General features: G+C 41.3%; 3 protein-coding genes across 3 annotated transcripts; all 3 read left to right on the top strand.

Annotated features, from left to right (window-relative positions):
- Positions 1-43: 43 nt before the first annotated feature.
- On the top strand, positions 44-6,856 carry LOC118416814. Its single transcript, XM_035822075.1, has 11 exons — positions 44-242; positions 1,774-1,955; positions 2,463-2,672; positions 2,942-3,012; positions 3,575-3,719; positions 4,486-4,560; positions 4,968-5,110; positions 5,573-5,669; positions 5,855-5,925; positions 6,203-6,265; positions 6,680-6,856. Exons 2-11 carry the CDS (start codon positions 1,778-1,780, stop codon positions 6,839-6,841), a joined length of 1,215 nt encoding a protein of 404 aa, XP_035677968.1. The 5' UTR covers positions 44-242; positions 1,774-1,777; the 3' UTR covers positions 6,842-6,856.
- A 61-nt stretch (positions 6,857-6,917) lies between these two features.
- On the top strand, positions 6,918-11,460 carry LOC118416244 (NADH dehydrogenase [ubiquinone] 1 alpha subcomplex subunit 5-like). Its single transcript, XM_035821329.1, has 6 exons — positions 6,918-6,930; positions 8,245-8,252; positions 9,149-9,196; positions 9,890-10,006; positions 10,408-10,473; positions 10,950-11,460. Exons 1-6 carry the CDS (start codon positions 6,918-6,920, stop codon positions 11,046-11,048), a joined length of 351 nt encoding a protein of 116 aa, XP_035677222.1. The 3' UTR covers positions 11,049-11,460.
- A 1,474-nt stretch (positions 11,461-12,934) lies between these two features.
- Positions 12,935-18,275, top strand: LOC118416497 (uncharacterized protein C3orf84-like). Its single transcript, XM_035821618.1, has 4 exons — positions 12,935-13,342; positions 16,664-16,777; positions 16,998-17,078; positions 17,330-18,275. Exons 1-4 carry the CDS (start codon positions 13,313-13,315, stop codon positions 17,894-17,896), a joined length of 792 nt encoding a protein of 263 aa, XP_035677511.1. The 5' UTR covers positions 12,935-13,312; the 3' UTR covers positions 17,897-18,275.
- Positions 18,276-19,048: the final 773 nt, after the last annotated feature.

Below are 19,048 nucleotides of genomic sequence, written 5' to 3'. Positions count from 1 at the left end.
AATCAAACATTATTACATTTAAAATTCTTACTCACAAATGTGGTGCTATTGAACTGAGGTCAGCCCTATTGCACATTGCGCGCGGCTCTTGAATAGCGGACGGATGGGTCACACAAACGGAACATTTTCCGTGTGTTTTGAGATATTATAGGCTTTTCTGAGCACAACTTGACTTTGATCCAAGGGAGGTGTACTACTTCATTGTTTCTCTAGCAGGGATATGTCTCTGATAGTGAAAGTTTGTGAGTAACTTTTCTTTTCTTTAATACGTCGATCTGATCGTCGTAAAATTTTCTCCCAAATATTGTTTGGTAAAAAAGTTAGCGTTTCCATACATGTACTTTCGATACAGGCATTAGCGTTTGATCGTGCATTGACGTTGACTTAAGGAATAAATGTGTGTCTTAGAGGTCGTTGAGATGACTGGTAACGTTAACATAGCCTGGATAATTTTACAGTTTACCATCCTCCAATTATATGTGTGGAGGAATAAATTGGTAACATCCATTGGCATAATACCGGTCGGTTTACTGCAATTTCTCAAGCAATGCTAACTTTGGCAAATGATCAACGCATCATTTTCTCCAGTTACATGTTGCTGTTACAGCTTACCTTTGCCACTTCTTCTGTGTAAATTATTTTGTCTCTCTGGTCCTGCTAAAAACATAATATCGTAATTGGAACACACCGCGGAATTGCACGGAGAACGGGCGCGTGGTTGGAAGGGGGTACAAAATACCGGTCGAACGAAACATGGCACAATTAACTGCCGCTATGTACCTTTATACATCCTCTGTTGTTCCTTTTTTTCCTGTTAGTAGTTGCACAAAACAAAAATCTGCATGAGCATACAAAAATTCATGAGAAAATGGGCGTATACTGACAAGAATTTTCATTTAATTTTGGTCCGTCACAACCGCTATGACGTAAAACTTTACTGCTGGCCGTAGCATTAAAAATGGCGGGAAAATGGCGGCGTACGTTCAATTTGACCCATTCAGCCGTAGATCCGGGCGATAATGCAACGGTTCTTCACACTTTTACACGAGTTGTAGGTCGCCAAAAGAAATTCAAGATTGCTGTTGAATCATGCTCGTCTTGTGCCGTGAGCACATGTGATTATTATCTACAAATCTGGCGATGAACGTGACAGTGTGTTTGTCCCACGACGAGCTCGCCTGCCCCGAAAATGACCTGAAAACTTTTGGCCTTGTTGTCTTCGAATGCATTGTTATCGATGCTTTGTAAATTATGTATTGGACACCTAGATGTCTGAAGTGTGCACAGCTCAGAAATAACTATTGTTGCACGTGCAGATCTCTTTAAGTTCCACTATTTTTAATCGACCGGTATAAGGCTTATGACCGGTATTATGCCAATGCATGTTAACCGTTTAATAATACCGAGGATAATTTATAATAATAATAATAATATCGGTTGTATTTACAGCCACCACGCACCCAATATGAATTTTAAGTAATGAGGCTGAACGTGGTCGAGGCACCACCACGAGCACGGGACCCCCGTTTTACGTCCCTTTCGAAAGACGATTTTGTGGAATTTGAAGGAATGAGTATTATCCAATATGCAACACCGCCCTTGCGCAATATTTACTTTAATGCTAGTTCTTCTGTATTAATGGGGTAACCAATATCCGTTGCTTTCAGAAATGGGTATTTAAAGATATCAAGTTGACGGACGGTAGTTTCAAACTACAATATTTTAAACATATTAACAACCAATTAACCGATTAGATATGACATTTCTTCACAGGACCATGAAGGAGTCCATACAGAATGCTGTGGTGGGCTTCTGTGTAGGTGCTGCTAGTGTGGGCGTGGCTGTCGTTGTTGCACACCGTCTCCGATGGCTGCAGTTTGCCGCTGTGAAGAGTGGGACCAATCACAGGCTAGAACCAGAACGAGGCTCAGGACATCCAGCCTCCGAGGTCGAAGGTAATGATACCAGATTGTGGATTGAATCAGCTGTACACTGTAGTGTAAATCATGAAATATTCACCGTGGTTTAATATTTGCAGTTTTTGCAGCGACTTCTCCTCTAACCCACAAACGCATGTTCCATCTCGCATCATGTTGACCACAGTTGCTTCAACCAAGAAATTAAAACTGAAGGAACAACTTTGGATCCTTTTCCCTGCTACTGAACAGCTCTTAAAAATTTTATCTAACATATGCGTTAACAGCTGTTTCACCTTGTAGGTTACTCAGGATTGAATCAGGCAGAGACCTTGATGCTGCTAACCAATCTATTCCTGTGTAGGATTAGTAGTAGTACTGTGTACATGGACATTGTATTCAACTATAAGTCTGGTGGAAGAAGAGGTCGTATTACTTCAGGCGTTAGTTCTAAGAGAGCATACCACATTTAATATTCATGTTGGGCTATACTAGTTACATAGAGTGGAGGGGGTGCTAACAACTGTCTTACTCTCGTAACAACAGCTGCAACACAATCCATCCAAGCCGAAGACGTTTTGAGCAGAGAGTCGGCGCAGGCGCTCAACGAGGCGCGGGAAACCATCCTGACCCTCCGGGCGCTGGGCGGAGCGGACCAAGTCACGGAGGATGTGGGGGGGACCAGCATCAACTCTGCCGAGAGTCAGAACATTCTCAACCTTCTGTACAACATTGCTGAGGACCAGGCTAGAAAAGGTGGGCTGTGTTGAGAGTCAAAACTTTTAACTTAACAGGCACAAAAATCCCAAACCACTGATACAATGGTCTAATGTCAGGTATTACAGAACTTTCTACATTTCATACACTTGTTTGCCCTTTACTGATGTCAATGACCCAAAATGTATTTGTCTAAATCTTAGTCTGTATAACATATGAGTGGTGAAGTTTACCCCTTAAGTTATTGGGTCAAGGTAGCTTCATGTAGAATAGCCTATAACATGTCTGTGTTAAATTGTTTTCCCCAGAGGGCTATGTGCACAGAGGGATCACCTGTAACATCTGTAACAACAGTCCTGTGTGTGGCACCAGGTACAAGGTATGTAGGCACTAACTTTTATCAATTCATTTATTTATTCATTTGGCTGACTTATGCGCCAAAAGCTTCATAGTAGAATATGCTACAAAAGACCTGTTCTTCCTCAGACTTTTTAGGACAGTCATGTCACATACTCAAATATTTTGTTTCAGTTTCAGTTCATCCTTGCCTGGTCATTTTTATTCCCAACAAAGTCTTAAATAAAAAGAACTTTGAACTCAACCGTGGTAGGCACCAACCCATCCTAATCTCTATAGCTGGCTCCAGTTAAGTCCTCTGATCACTTCCCTAAAGAATAGTAAGTCATTAGTATTCATGTCCATGGCCATGACATCATTAATGTGATTGGGTGTTGAATATTTTATAGAAGAGGTGTAATTAAGGGATCAAACTTTCAAATTCTTCTTTCATCTCTGCTGTTGCAAACCAGTGCAACTCTGAGCCAATCAGAGCTCTCGCTTTTATACTAGGAAATATCTAAATGTCTCACTATTGTTGGATTAGATATCAGGTTTGTTATGTTGTAGTTGGAGTTGTTTGTTATATTGAAATTTTATCCCAGTGTGGAAACTGTGTGGACTATGACGTGTGTGAGAGGTGTGAACCGCTGGACATCCACGACAAGAGTCACATGTTCATCAAGATCACCATCCCCCTCCCCCCGCTGGCCAGTCCGCGGGCAGCCTTGTTCAAACCACTCTTCACAGGTCAGTTAGAGGGACGAATCACAACAGCATTATCGTAGAGCAGTCTCTTGTGTGGAGGGGTTAGAATCGACAAAAGATGTACATACATTTACTACATATGACCTGTAGGGAAGTACATTGCATTTAAGGACACGATTCAGTTTTTCCTCCTTTCTTCATCATCAGGGCTCAAAATACCACCTGCATATGCAGGTTAGTGCAGGTAAAATTGGAGCTGTGCAGGTATTTCTGATGTCTACCTGCACCTAACCTGCACTTGTCCATGTACTGGGATTTATACATAAATGACCTATAATGTAGGTGTATATGGATTGTTATCAGCTGCATTGACTGTTACCACCTATGGAGTATAAAAGACAAAATAGCAATTGTTCCTAAACAATTTTAGAAGGATCCAAAAAAGATTCCATACTTCCACTTCAGAGTGGTGCAGGTAAAATTTGTCTGGTGCAGGTAATTTTCAATGTTACCTGCACCAGAGCAGGTATGTAGAAAAAAGTATTTCGAGCCCTGATCATGTTTCATAATGTATTATGGACATTTCAATTGATTCAGTTTTTCTTCTGTATTCTGCCTGCCCCAAGGTGTTAGCATTCATATAGCAAAGCTATTTAGCTGTTTGACAATAAAGATTGTTTGATTGATTAATTGAGTAAGTGAGTGAGAAAGTGCCATTGTGAGATTTGAAACAGCATACTTTCATCTCTCATGCTTTCATGCTTTCATCTCTATCCTAAGATTTTCTGTTCTGTCCTGGTTTCTCCAGGTTCCACTGCCAGGGACCACAGTCTGCAGCCGATCTCCTGGAGTCATGTCAAAAGGCTACAGAAAATCACTCACTGTAGGTTATCTGAGATATGCTTCTCAATTCATTAGTTTAGATGTTATATATACTTTTTAAGTTAGTTTTAAAAAGGGAATAAATGTAGTGCTTAGCCATAACTGTGAAGGCAAACATATATTCTTATATCCTACAAAAAAATTGTATGTAATCTCAATGATTGAATACCAGTAAGCAATATTTCTCTTCTATGGATTATGCAAATTGCTATGTGTGTTTCCAAACAATCACATTGTGCATTTTATCTGAAACTATGATTTTTTAAATGGTTCAAATTTTGTATAGAACAGAAAAAGAGTGTATAGTTTTAACATATTGTATGTTGATTTAATTTAATTGATATTTTGGAACATGATTAGGAATTCTTGTATCTTGTAACCACCTTAAAAATGAAATATCTTCCACAGTTGATCACTTTGAGCTGGAGGCACTGTATGAACAGTACCGATGTCTGTGTGACCAGGACGCAGTCATCAAGAGGGACACCTTCAACTTCTGTCTGGGACCGCTGGGTACCCTCAACAACCTGGTACTGGACAGGCTCTGGCAGGTACCGCAGGATACACTGTGACGTGTCACTGATGAAAGATAGTGGATGCTATCTGAAACATCTGACCATTTCCAAAATCATATCCAGTTGCTTGAGTACCGGTAACTGCTCTTTGGCATATCTTATTACCTGGATGTCAATCTTCATTGACGGATCCACTGTAGATATTGAAATAGTTGTGGTGGTTTCATTTTTGCAGTAGCAGAACCATGGCATCATGAGAATGTGTTTTTGTGCAATAGTGTTTCTACATTTTGTACTATTAACTTAAAACACTTGCAAATGTTTCTACTCCTACTGCAAAATTCAGTCTCATTGAAGTAAATGAATGTACAGTATTTGTTTGTCCTATTTAACCAGTAGACCACCCTGTACTTAGAGTTGACTAGTGCAAGCTGTATAATTAGCTGTACCCTTGCCCACACTTACTAGACTTACAAAATTGACCTTAATTTTTTTCAGTTCTACGACTTTAACAACGATGGAGTCATTGACTTTGATGATTTTGCAAAAGGCCTGTCTGTCCTTGTGAAGGGGACTCAGGAGGAAAAGACCAGATGTGAGTTTATTTTTTGCCACACCTCAGGGGTGGAGGTGATTTTATTTTCAGTTTCTTACACCAGTTCTTTTGTCAGTACGTCTGCTTTAACATTACCACACCTTATGCTTTATGCCCATCATATAAAAAGCAAATATGGACAAATTCTGGAGCTCTGTTTATTAATTCTTAACTTTCCCATCCAGTTGCATTCCAAGGTTATGACATAGAGAAGAAAAACTCACTCAGCAGAGAAAACCTGACTAAGCTGTTAAAGGTAAACTCATTGTCATATAAATTTTGATCAGTACTTTGGTTTCCTTTTCATTTTCTGCTTCAAATTTATGTACAAATTGTAGTTATTCTATGTACTCATTACATAATACCAGATCTTTGAGCTAGTTTTGCCATTCTTTCAATTTCAATGTCCAACTTAACTCATTCAACATATCAGATGAAATAGTATTTTAGATCTGACAATATCTCATGTATAAGCTCCTGCAATATGTTTGCATCAATCGTTGCATTGTTGCATTGATTGTCATTTTCTGCAGGCATATTTCCAAGTTTCCATCGAGCTTGTAAGAGACGTGGTCAAGGCATGTGAAGAAGAGATGGTATGAAACAGTTTGTTTCAGATAAGCAAATCTGTACTAATACTGCTGCCATTAAATGGTGGCACTACCATAGGGTCTTCACTAGAAGTATTTGTTGTGTTATAGTGTTCATATTTGGTGAAATGTATGTGTGAAGACTTCTTTCTTTTAGTTAACCCTCACTGGAAGACAGTTCTTGAAACACCATGATTGTGCAATAGAAAAGTTGATGTTGGGTAATGTTAATATAGTTTTTTTTTTTTTTTCATTTCAGAAAATACAGCTAGTCAGAATACATTGCCATCTTTATCCCTGCATCTGCTTAGAAATTAAGAGAAAATGTAAAATGTTAGCATGTCAGATTAAAAACTAAGTATTCCTTGCTATCTGTATAATATTGGTAGGGTGAGCCATATACATGTTTATCTACTGCAGATGCTAAACTTTGATGACAGCCAGGGCAAGCCTGTGTCGGCCCTGTTCAACGCTCCCATTCCATCCTCCGGCCAGCAGGGCAGGACAGCGAACGGGAAACCCCCCATTCCTGGGAACCCTGGAGCTACGTATGGCAATTTTTACTTGTACTCATGCCCTTAAAGGCTTCTACCTACAGATGGATATACATTTAAGTCTTACTATACTACTTTGTTGTAGATATCAACATGTAGATACAATGGAGTTACAATGTGAATTATGGTTTTGTGATCTTTCAAACTTGAGAACCAAGAAACTCAATTGGTGTGGCCATAGTAACATTTGCAAGACAAAGCTGATAGTTGTCCCACTCTTAAAGACTTCTATCTATAGATTGATATACATTTCAGTCCTACTCTACCACTTTAATGTAGATTCAATGTAGATATAATGGAATTATAGTGTGAATCAGCGTTCCCGCCAGGCATACGTCTTTACGTCTTTGGACGCATTTTTTTCTGGAAAGACGCACTCGGCTCGGCTGAATGCGTCCATAAAAAAATCTGAAAGAAAGGCTGACCTGTACCACCAGTGTACAAAATGTATCTGGAATCTTTTAAAAAATCTGTCTTTATAAGAAGGAATCCTACCTGTACAATTTATACTTCAAATTCTTCACTTTCCGGTCATCCCAGTAGTCTGGGCATGGGGCGGAGCGCGGCACGTTTTACAACTAGCGGACCCATGTACGACACACCCAGCCACGCGCCAGTCTGAGCTGTTCGTTGCGCAATGTAATTTTTTGTAGTCCGTGAAATACATCTGGCAGTCAGCATTCTTTAACACTCAAAGAAATCTTATGCAGCTTTTATATTCTGATATTAACATGATACTAACTTGTCCTCATTTTCACGTATTTGTTAAAGATTTGTGGGTAATACTAGTATTGAACAAACAAACTGTTCTGCGCGAGTGTTGCACATCTCAACAAAAGTTCTCACGCTGTGGGCAGTTGATTGGCAGTCGGTATCTTTGACAACAGGCCGCCGGCGCCAAGCAGTCAAGATTGGCCACCAGGTCCAAATCCAATCATCTTAATAACCAATCAGCGTTTGATAAATGTAATGTTACACTCTGTCATTGGTCACCGGGAGGAAAAAAAGACATAAGTTACCAAGTATTAGCGCACGTGACGTTGGTAGCCGCCCGTGTCGTCTGGCAACTTGAGTTTCTTCCGTAGCTGCTAACAATTTACTATCAAAGTTTCCCCATTTATCCAAGTTTTAAAAAATGGTGCACGGTAAATAAGTGAAGAATCCAAAACTATACACTTTATTTCTTATTTACAAAATTTCTTTTGTTTCAAAAAGACAAAATTTGCGGCAGAAAAGGGGCCGCAATATTGTTGTCAAGCGTCGATCGAGTCGGCTGTGCACTAGCGTTGGCCTCCGTGGCACATGGCGCGGCACGCCCCCCTCCCCAGACGGACCGTCGATCGCAGCGCCCAGCACGTTGGGACGTCTTTCTGGCTACTGCTTCAAGGCTACACCGGCACTGATCACTGCCAAAGAGGCAGCAGATCGTCCTCCTTCGAGTAATGTATAACGTTCTTGGTCTATTTAAAAAGAAATCCAGCCAAAGATTTCACGCCGAAAACGGGGTTACCTGAGGTCGCAGGAAACAAACGCACGCTCGTGGAAAATGACGGCAAGGCCTTGTGAAACCCCACCGATTCGAAAAATTTGTCAATGAGTAAAATCATCGGGCAAAATAGGAAAAAACACGGCGCCGTTATTTTATCGTCTCGGAAAACTATTTGATGCGGGAGGGCGCAACATCGATCGCATGAGGTAGACATTTTTTTATTTAATGACGGAAAAAAATTGGCATAATTTTTCCGTGGGCTGACGAACTGGCTAGAGCCCTGTTTCGAAGCATCAAAAATACAAAATTTTCATGTAGACAGTAGACATGTCTGGACAAATAAAACCCGGGCCAGATCACGGAAGGCTGATTCCCTGTGCTTATAGTTTTTTTGATATAACGTATTTTGATGAAGAGGGTGGTCGTCGATAACTGAAAATGGGAGTAAAAGAGGCAACCGTCATCCAATCTCAAGTGCATGATTATCCACTCAAATTGCAGGAAATTGTGTTCTAGAAGGTTTGAAAATCAAAATTTTCCCGGGGGAGCATGCCCCCGGACCCCCCTAGAATGCGAGCGCCTGCGGCGCTCGTCTCGCGCCTCCGGCGCTCATTACGCCCCTCCCAAATATTTGGACGCATACTTTCAAGAACCTGGCGGGAACGCTGGTGTGAATTCTGGATTCATTATCTTGAGAAACAAGAAATTAGATTGGTGTGTCCCTAGCAACTTTTGCAGGCCAAAGGTGACAGTTGTCCCATCATAGTTCAACTTAATTTTAGGTCAGCAGGGAGTTAAGATTTTGTCATGGTTGGAACAAGCATGATAGCATTTTGTTGACTGCAGGCCACTACAGGCCTGACCGGCATGGCAGTAGCCAAGGATCCTCACGTGGTGAGTCTTATATTCCAGTCTACATGTGTCAATGTCACTAATGCATTATCATCATGTTAGAACTTAATTAGATGCGAGGAAATAGACAAAGTGCTTTTAAATGGTGGTGTAACCTCGGAAGGGAACGCAATTGGCCATAACAAGATTTAACGATGACAACTGTCACTGCCAAAATATTCCAATTCCCCTCGTTATGCCGCAAACTATGACCCCGCAGTACCCGGATGTAATTTGGATTCACGATGGTGGTGGTTATGTGGTCCCGAAAAATCAGCATCAAATCCGTTTCGGAGCGTCCATGATGAGAAATCTATCCGTTTCGGCCTAACAATACGGATGCTTCCATACTAAATTTTGCATCATGAACGGGGCCTAATGTTCAAACGTCTGCCATCTGGATCCATGGAATTCAATTAATATGGCAGAGCACTTGAGATATATACTTACCAATATCGCTTGAGACATGAGTTGCAGCATAACCTAGCAGAATAAGTGTGATCTGCAGACTATTGCTTAATTTCGTCAATGAAGGTTAGACATCCAGGTAATAGAATACGCCAAAAATCAGTAACTCAAGCAACTGGATATGATTTTGGAAACTGTTTCCAAAATGATGTCCAGTTGCTTGAGTTACTGCTTTTTGGCATATTGCCTTATTAATGTCTATTAATATTATAACCTGTGTTCCTATAGGCTTTACGTGTCCTATACACCAAGACCCTAGCTGCCCTGGAGAAGCTTCCTAAGGATGCTGCTTACAGACAACACACTGAAGGCATCATTAATGACAGATTCGATCTGGTTAAAACGGTAAGTCATCAACCAATCTTCACATTATGTCGATGAAGATTAGACATCCAGGTAATAAGATACGCCCCAAAGCAGTTACTCAAGCAACTGGATATGATTTTGGAAACGGTCAGACGTTTCAGATAGCCATCCGGAGTCTTACATCAGTGACACTGGAGAAATCTTGATGGAGAGGGTTTTTATATCTTATCTATGAATTGATATGCAAAAGAGATGTAGTTGTAGAAAAGGTTTATTCCAATATTCTTCATATGGCCTCATAACAAATGTGCTTGCACAGAGTTAATAAAATGAACATACATTTTAACTTGTTGGAATGTTGATTGATCCATTTGTTAGGTGGTCTGCAAAAGTGTGAACTTTTGAATGAAGTTGACATGGTTCAAATTTTCTGTCACTAGGTCTCTGATGTGGAGGAACTAGAAAGGAAAATCAACTGTGGTCAGATTGAGCAAGTTATCATACAGGTAAAACAACTGTCTGGTTAAAGTTTAGCTCTAATATCAAATACATGTACTAGTATACTTATCATCAAATAGTGTTCTTACTTCAACTGAATGTAGTAATGTATTGTCTTTGGCTTGTTTGTGTGTCTGTGTTTCCCAAACGCACAATGCAGTGTTACCAGACACATCCTCCGTATGGCTATTATTGTCTTTGGGACTCTAAGGGTTGCAATACAGTATGGATGAGGGGGTGAATCTGCCATGTCAGAATACAGTAACACATTCCACAGTGCACCACTGTCCTTCTATTTGGTTTCTCCTTGACAAATATTGATGAGAAAATTGCACAAAAATGTTCTTTATTTTTCTTGAATGTATGGATGATGGGGTGAATGTGCCATATGTCAGAATACTGTAACATGTGATTCCACAGTGCATGAGAACAATTGCACAAAATGTTCACCAACGTTTTTTTCTTCTCTTTCTTCCGTTTAAAGGCTGAGGCAGAGCTGTCGCTAGCCAGAAAGATGGCTGACTGGAAAGCGTGGGAGCCCCTGGTTTCAGAGCCACCAGAGGGACAGTGGAAATGGCCCTGAAACAGCCCTGTAGTCTCTCACTGTCTCAGGCAATATTACATAACTCATGAAGTATACCATATGTGTAAGGACTTAAACAGATTAATAGATTTACCCATCTCATGTTGAAAATAAATGAGCAAAAGAAGAATATATAGAATAAACACAACAGGTTTTGCTTGCACAAACCTGTAGATATGGTCCAAGCATGGTAGTAAAAGTAACGCTGTTGTTCGAGGAATTTTCTGATTTGTGGTCATTTTACATTTCAACATTTCCCCACTGCCGGACAGGCTGGAAGCTAAGGGTCCTTTGACTTGGAAATTTTCTCTCATCATGTTCAGAAGTAGACATTATGATTTTCCTGAAACCTTTATCTCGTGAAATGTAACAGTTTGTTATTAATGACACAATAAAGACATGTACTGTGTTATTTACAAGTGTCCTCTCTTTTTTTAGTTTAATCTTAAAATATAATGCCTTTCTTGCAGTCAAATACAAGCTACAAAAAAGTAACGCTAAATGAATCTAGTGAAGGCTAACATATGTAAATCTGTAATGTCTTGTTACACTCCGATAAGGAAAATCATGCATTTCAGTAGCTTTATTTCATTGCAAAGGACTCTTTCATGTATTTATTATTAATTACCTGTTTTTGCACTTATCTACTTGTCAAAACATGTTATGACCTTCCCGTACAACAGCTGCTTGAAGATAAGCACAACGCAGCACTACTCACCAATAAAAAACTTAAATACTAGGGGTGGGTGCTCTACTGTAGCTTTCACCAGACCTTCTAGGGGTATGGGGATCATACTATTCATAGAATCGGGGAAAAATTTGGGAAACTGGCCAGGGGAGTCAGCCCATGTTTAGGTTCATGTTTCCACCTGCGCGGCCGGCCAACTCTGGTAGCAAAATCCCTTGGCAAATTATTCTCCCTATGATAGTCGGTCTGGCAGAAACTAACTCTACTTGTTTCTTCAGCTACAAGGGCAAATTTGTATAGGTATTGTATGTGTAAACCTGTAATTATGAGCAGATACAACCAATGATAACAATACCAGATACCAGGTACCCCAAGATACCAGCCGTTCTACAATATAGAGGAGATGGTTATATCGCTACAATACCACAAGAGATTTGGGCTTCCACGGTATTCATAGTGTTCAATCTCCCATGATGATGATGTATTCAGCCTATATCCCTGTTCTGTTGGTTATGCTAAATGGATGATTAGCGGGCTTTGTGCTAAGGAATTGATTAGAGCTATTTGAGGCTTAAAAAATAACATTCTGATAAAGTGTTGTCTGTCACAAAACTCCCGCTAGGCACTAGACATGGGTATGTTGAGGAACAGGATCTTTTTGCAGCATAGCTTTCCCAAATATCGCATTTGTAACTATAGAAACCAGCGATTATTTGTTATCATCGATGGAAAATCTTTAAGTTGTCCTGGGAAATAAGCTCAAAGAAATATAACAGTTACAATCTGAACGAACTTTTCTTAATGATTTTATATACTAAGTACTTTTTTTGGCCACCGCCGCCATTGAATTGACCAGTTATGTATGAAACATTTACTCTACGAAGTAGTTACCGACACGTAATTTTCTAACCTCCCTCTGAAATAAGCACTCCAAACAGCAGGTATTGGTGCGAACAAGAACTGGTAGTTTTGCTGTCACTGTCGCTTTCATAGATTAGTCTCTTTTGCAAGAATATCTAACTTACCCAAGTATATCGTAGGCAAGTTCAAGTTCGTTGATATACAGGCCCGTTGATGGCTATAATTTATGCAAAATATATGACGCAGTATATGTGACGCCCTCCCTTGTTCCTTTGCAGAACAAATCAAATAAAGTTGTCACCTCAAACTAAGCAGCTGGGGCTCGTCATTGTTCTCACAAAAGTCCGAACCCAAACACTTAATTTTACCCGCTGTAACCGTAGACATTTCTTGTATGTCGTTTCTCCCTCTTTTCTATTGTGTAGCGACGCAACTTGAAGCAAGGTGTCACTTCAATTTTCCCGTGTAAATGTTTGCCTAAGTGTTCCAGGGCTAGATTGGGTTAGAGTTTTAGAGTACTCTTGATTCACCGAGTCGGTAACCCGACTACGAAGTCACCAGCTTTGTGCCCAAGGCAAATGGAGACGGCGATGTGTTTACGGTGCTCCATGGCAACGGCTGGATCCGGTAGCGCGCGGGTTGGGCCAGCAGCCCTGGGGTGACTTCATGACTTAAGACTCACCTTTACCTGAGCTTACTCTCTACGTGGTTAGCCATGGCGACCGGTGGCTCGGTTGGAGCATGGGTACGTATTTCTCTTTCTCTCTCTTTTTAAACGTGAAGGCTTCACCACTTGTCTAAATCCTGCTGTTTTCATACCAAACATTTCGAGCATAACGTTGCATGCCGAGTTTGTTTGCACTTACCCTCAGGCATTCCCTCAATTATACGGTGAGCATTATAGCCATTTGTTATGTAGAAAAAAGCAAAGGCTTAGGACCCTGAGTGGCATGTTATGATTTTTAATTCTTTAAGCAAATGCTTGAACGATAACCCTATGCCCCTTGTGTGTGGGTGCAGTGGCATATGGTGGAGTCAGAAACGCCGTGCGATTTCTATTTCGTGCGATTCTCAGAAAGGTAATGGCGAAAAACGACCGTCGGTAAGGATTTACGATGACATTTTTCATCACAAGACAGCTAAATTTTGCACGACATATCCACGACTGGTCATAGAATATCCTCAACGTACTGTGGTAAACCTGTCATGTGACAATTGTGAGGGGTTTAAGCAGGAAAATGGAGATTAAAACCCAGCTACGTTCGTACATACCGTGAAAATGCCAATTCTATTTGTGTCTTCTGGACTAAACGATGATTTTATTGCTTGTACAGGTGGACATAAATGGGTCTAATTCTTGTCTACTTGACACGTCGTGTGACTTTAGACTGTTTGGTTATTTTGGCGACTTCAGACCCCATGTCTCCATGGCCAGTGAACCATGACTGGGTAACAGGTGTCGATGACAGGTTCCCTCTCCAGACGTGTCAAATACGTGTAGAGCTCCCCAACCTTGTCCGCAACTGTTGCAGCAGGGCGGATATTATCACTCTTTTAGATCGGCTCTGTCACAAGAACGTTGTACGATAGACTCGCGACATAAAATTGGAAACAATTTTAGAACAGTCGTCGAGGTGTACAAACTGTTGTCTCGTGACTCAATAGGTCGCCACAGGTACTTTTTGATAAATGGCATGTAATGGCCTGGCTGAAAATCTTCCGACAAGAAATGGCACAATACTGCAGTTTTAAGTGGAACTACCGGTCTTACACGATGTCTGTAAACATTTTCCTAATTATACATAAAGAGTGGGTCCCTCAATTATCAAACTCTATTTGACCTCGTCACTGCACTGATTTATAATTTAAGCTACCGCTACATGTAGTAAAAAGATGTACTTCTAAAAACCTTTGCATGTTTTTCTTCGACATGTACGCGTGGAGATCATTGGGAAGTGAACATGTGGTTTTCAAGATGAAAGAACGTGCAAGACATGTGTGTTTTACTGCTCATGGTTTAAAAATCTACTTTACATCAAACGTTAATGTCGGAGATTTTTTCTAGCCACATTGTACAGTACACGTTGCCCCCCGAATCAGGTATTTGTGTACAAAACACCCTAAGCTGTTTTGACTTCTGCTGTCTTATCAAATAAAGATAACATCCTTACGGGGACGCTTAATTGGTTTAAGATAGTTCTGGACCATTTGTCACATTTGCGACATACCAATTATCATCCCAGAAGGAAAACTTCTTTTCGTTTTTTTATTGCCACACCGAACTGTTTTCACTTTATTGTAATACTTTGTATCAACCATTGTTCTGTGTTGACCTTTATCAGCCAAACAATATCAACATGAAACCAAAGAGAGCTAGACATTAAAATCTTTCAAGTTAGAATGTTATGAAGCTGACCAGACCGCTTAAAACGACATTTCTATGTAGGCTTTTTAAAATAGTATTGCGAAAGTAGCTGGAATGAATTGCCACAATGAAACAAAATTGACGATACAAGTACAAGTTTGAGTATCTAATGTTTTGACCGAAACAAACGCAACAGTATTGCTTTCAAGAAAAATGTTTGCTTACTAATTATAGGCCTCAAACTCTACACCGTGACTTGTCACTTGACCAGACATTCAGGGAAACAACGCTTGGCACCCCTATCTAAATATTCTCTTTCAGTCCCGACCAGAGCAAACAGCTCATTGTCCGCAATGTTTCCTTAGGGGGTGTGCGGACCGTCCACTAATTGAAACCCGCGACACTCTCGTCATGTATCGGTCTAGTGGGGAGGGAAATATCGGCGTATCATATTCTGTAAAATGCCGGCGTTGCTATTATACTACCGTTACTTAGTTCATGCTATAGACTGTGAGTTGGCTTAGCAAAAAGCATATTCAGGAAGTAGTTCAATATGTAGTTGTGCAACATATTTGCCTAGCAAAGGTACGTGAGCTTTGTGATAGAACGGTTGCACTGACGGAACATTAGATTCAAGCCTGGTCTTAACAGGGGAAAATGTTTGGTGACTTTTCAACCAGGGTGGTTGCACTAGACAAGAGGGTCTTAAGTGCATTTACATGGACGGGGCTGTTTTATGTGGCTTATATGAGTAAAGGTGGTGGGTTGTGCTAGGCGGCTGGTCGGCCAAAATTTACTGTGCATTATTTGAAAGAAGATTGTTGACCAGAAACGTATCTTAAGAAGACGAACAATCGCTTTTGAGCTAGCATGTGAGCTTTACAGAGATTTCACTGAATGGTGAATAACTTCTAGAGGGGGTACCGGTGATACATCAAATGATCTATCTTAATCTCTCATGAGATCAGGTTCGGTGACATCATCCATATTGTGCCACGGTGGCACTATTCCATGAAACAGCTAATCTGCATGTATTATTGATTAAATACCACATATTGTACTAATGTTCCAGTTTGTACAAAACGGCTATCCTTAGCAACATGACAAGAAGCTTGACATCCCATAAGGTTATGACCTTTGTGCCTGACTACTCGTTAGTTGCCTGGTTTCCCGGTGACGCCGCAGGTGTGTTAGTGTATCCCCTTTTGTTCACGAGAGAGTGTGCTAAATCTTGTAAGAGACGTGGGACCGCAGGTTTACCTGTGAGAATGCAATTAACAAGATTTCCCCATGGATTAGTGTGTAGAGTGAGCCAAGGTCGCCTTTTTACAGGATAATGACCATACAATAGAAGCTATACAATATGTGTATGTAAATGTCAGTGTTTAAAAGGTGTCTAGGCTGCAATGGATCCGGATTCCACTAGACGTCGCTGCGCCGCATTGTAACATTGTCCTAGGTCCACGTCGACGCTCGGCAGTCAGTTATTTGGGGATGGTCTCGTCGACAAAATAAAAATCGTGCGACGTTGCAAATACGCCTTAGACGTTTCAAGGCAAATGTGCCAGGATAGAAGAGGATATTTCAAACTTGTATATCAGAACTCTACGTGTATCTTAACTTTTGCATGTATCTTATATTCAAAATGTGACCAATAATGCATGTATCATCTTATTTAACATGGTCTTTTCTTCCCTGTAGTTTCCCACAGGCTACCACGGACACTTCCGGAGTAAGTCAAGAAACGACTTCTTACAAGAGTTCCGGCGCAGAGCGAGACCTCAGCCTCCGAGCAAGTTCATCACAAGGATAAGGGTGCGTTCATACAGTCCTCACCTGACTCATATGGGGGCTAAAATCGTATTGTAGTAGACGTTGCGCAGCCAGGGTAATAATTTTTCTGTGGACGAGGGTCAAATAATCGAATGTCCAAATGAACATCGATATCATAATTGTACATGTTTGTATGTAGTGTTTTGAAGATCATGTTTACTTTTTTGTTTCCTGTTTGACCTTCGTTACTTGATTTTTTCAGGAGCGGCCGACGTCACACACGTTCTCACATCACGACAACAAAAACGCCTTCGTCAATGATGGCTACCATATAGCTACAGCGGTAAGTAGGATAATCACGTTATGCATAATGTTATATATGTTATGTCTTGTTCTGACCTGTACTTAGCGCGGTTGGATAAAAATGTACAATGAAGGTCTCCATATTGTTACATAGGGTGTTGCAGATAAAGACCTTATTTCTGAAAGATGATGATAGTTCCTGGACTGTCAGATTTGTCGAAGAGACGTAAAGACTATCTTTAAAGAAAGTGTTGAACAATAGATACAAATCATTCTCTCTTTGAATTACAGGGTTGTGGGCTGAAGAAACCCAATAATCCGAACCTAACGGGCTTCAAGCCGGATTTTATCCACTGGATGCCGCACCGAGACGAGATCCACCGCGACGGGCCCAACGCGTCCACGTACCGGCAGGACTTCACCAAGTCCGCGGTGCTGCTCCGGAGGGGGGCCCGGGAGGACGTCCCGCAGATCCTGGTGGGGGGCGCGACGCGCAGGCCGAGCAGCTCCCTGTCTCAGCTGCAGACCACCACGTACAGCTTCGCGCACAGCCACGGGCAGCCCAACAGCGGGGTGCTGACGGACATGAACACGGGCGTGAGGCTGAGGTCCGCCGGCCCGGACTACGTGTCGCACGACTACCTCAACAAGTCGGGCCGGATCAGGAGCAGGTCCCTGAACGACGTGCCCACGGGAAATCTCACGGGACTTCGGCGGGCGCGAGACTTGCACGTGGGGGACTGTCTGAGCTGGCACGTGCCGGAGAGACCGCCGGTAGCGGTGCAGAACGCCTGGACCCCCGCCGCCACCCCCGTAACGGTCACCGTCCAGGAACTATCACAAACAGCTCCGGCATAGCTAGATAAATTCTAGATCGTGCTATTATATCACCCTTAGCCATGGAGACTCCAAATGCGTGAACGTTTCTGCTGATGTCTTTTACATGTTTACGTAAGGACACCCCATAGTCCGTAACGTTCACGCATTAATTCGGAGTCTCCACTGTATGATAAATCATTACTTGACATGTACATACGAGACTCATACAGTATAGGTGTGAAAAGATTATATTGCTGTGTGTGAAAATAATGCTATGTAGCATTACGTGATGAAAGTACATTTCTGCGTGTACATATCAATCGAAGGATTTAGTAACTTTAAATTGTACTTTTTTTTTAGTTTGTATCAAACGTAGCTTTTTACGACTTTTTAAGACAAAATAAATCTGAGAAATGTCTTCGTCCTCTACGTATATTTCATAACCTTGTCATATTCCAGCACAATGCACACACACACACACTGTGACACGCACGCATGCACGCACGCATGCACGCACACACACACACACACACACACACGCGCGCGCGCGCGCACGCGCGCACACACACACACACAACACAGAAGAATACACAAAACAGAAACACACACACACACGCAAGGCAAACATTCACACGCGCACACAATAGAAACGCGCGCGCGCACACATACAATATGTAAGTACATCACGTGGTTAGCTTTTTCAGATACGCAAGTGTTACTGATTGAAATTCGAGGCGCTATATGTTCAGATAGTCTGGAAAGGTCACAGACTAATAAGGAATACTTCAAAGGCTGCTATCCACCAACGCAAGACCAGTAGAAGGTGGGCGTATCAAAACACAGAACGGGCAGGTAAAGATACATGTAACGTTATATATATATATTACTGACATTTGGTAAGAAACGGACCACCGCCCAGTTAGGACCCGTTAACGGTACTGTTATCAAGGACATTCCCAAGATAGTCATACACGTGTCCTGCAGGATCCTGCAAATTCTACTGTCTTGTTACTTTGAGTCTGAAATTTCAAGGTTCTGCCACAGCCTGTTAGGACATTCGAAGGTATTGAAATGTGGGGAATAGCAAACTGTTGTATCACTTACAAAAAACGGTATCACTTACAACAGTTTGTTGCTAAAAACAAAATCAAAGTAACGTTAATTGGCTGAAAAGTTTCTAGACTGAATGCT

The sequence above is a fragment of the Branchiostoma floridae genome, chromosome 5 (genome assembly GCF_000003815.2).
Source record: "Branchiostoma floridae strain S238N-H82 chromosome 5, Bfl_VNyyK, whole genome shotgun sequence".
NCBI lineage: Eukaryota > Metazoa > Chordata > Leptocardii > Amphioxiformes > Branchiostomatidae > Branchiostoma > Branchiostoma floridae.
Note: the sequence above shows the minus strand (reverse complement) of the source record. Positions and strands in the feature narration are given on the sequence as shown.

Coding starts and splice junctions, on each gene's coding strand:
- LOC118416814 (XM_035822075.1), top strand. CDS start 1,778: ATGAAGGAGTCCATACAGAATGCTGTGGTGGGCTTCTGTGTAGGTGCT. Junction 1,956..2,462: donor TCCAGCCTCCGAGGTCGAAG/GTAATGATACCA, acceptor TCGTAACAACAG/CTGCAACACAATCCATCCAA. Junction 2,673..2,941: donor TGAGGACCAGGCTAGAAAAG/GTGGGCTGTGTT, acceptor TGTTTTCCCCAG/AGGGCTATGTGCACAGAGGG.
- LOC118416244 (XM_035821329.1), top strand. Junction 10,007..10,407: donor GATTCGATCTGGTTAAAACG/GTAAGTCATCAA, acceptor TTCTGTCACTAG/GTCTCTGATGTGGAGGAACT. Junction 10,474..10,949: donor TTGAGCAAGTTATCATACAG/GTAAAACAACTG, acceptor TTCCGTTTAAAG/GCTGAGGCAGAGCTGTCGCT.
- LOC118416497 (XM_035821618.1), top strand. CDS start 13,313: ATGGCGACCGGTGGCTCGGTTGGAGCATGG. Junction 16,778..16,997: donor AGTTCATCACAAGGATAAGG/GTGCGTTCATAC, acceptor TGATTTTTTCAG/GAGCGGCCGACGTCACACAC. Junction 17,079..17,329: donor GCTACCATATAGCTACAGCG/GTAAGTAGGATA, acceptor TTTGAATTACAG/GGTTGTGGGCTGAAGAAACC.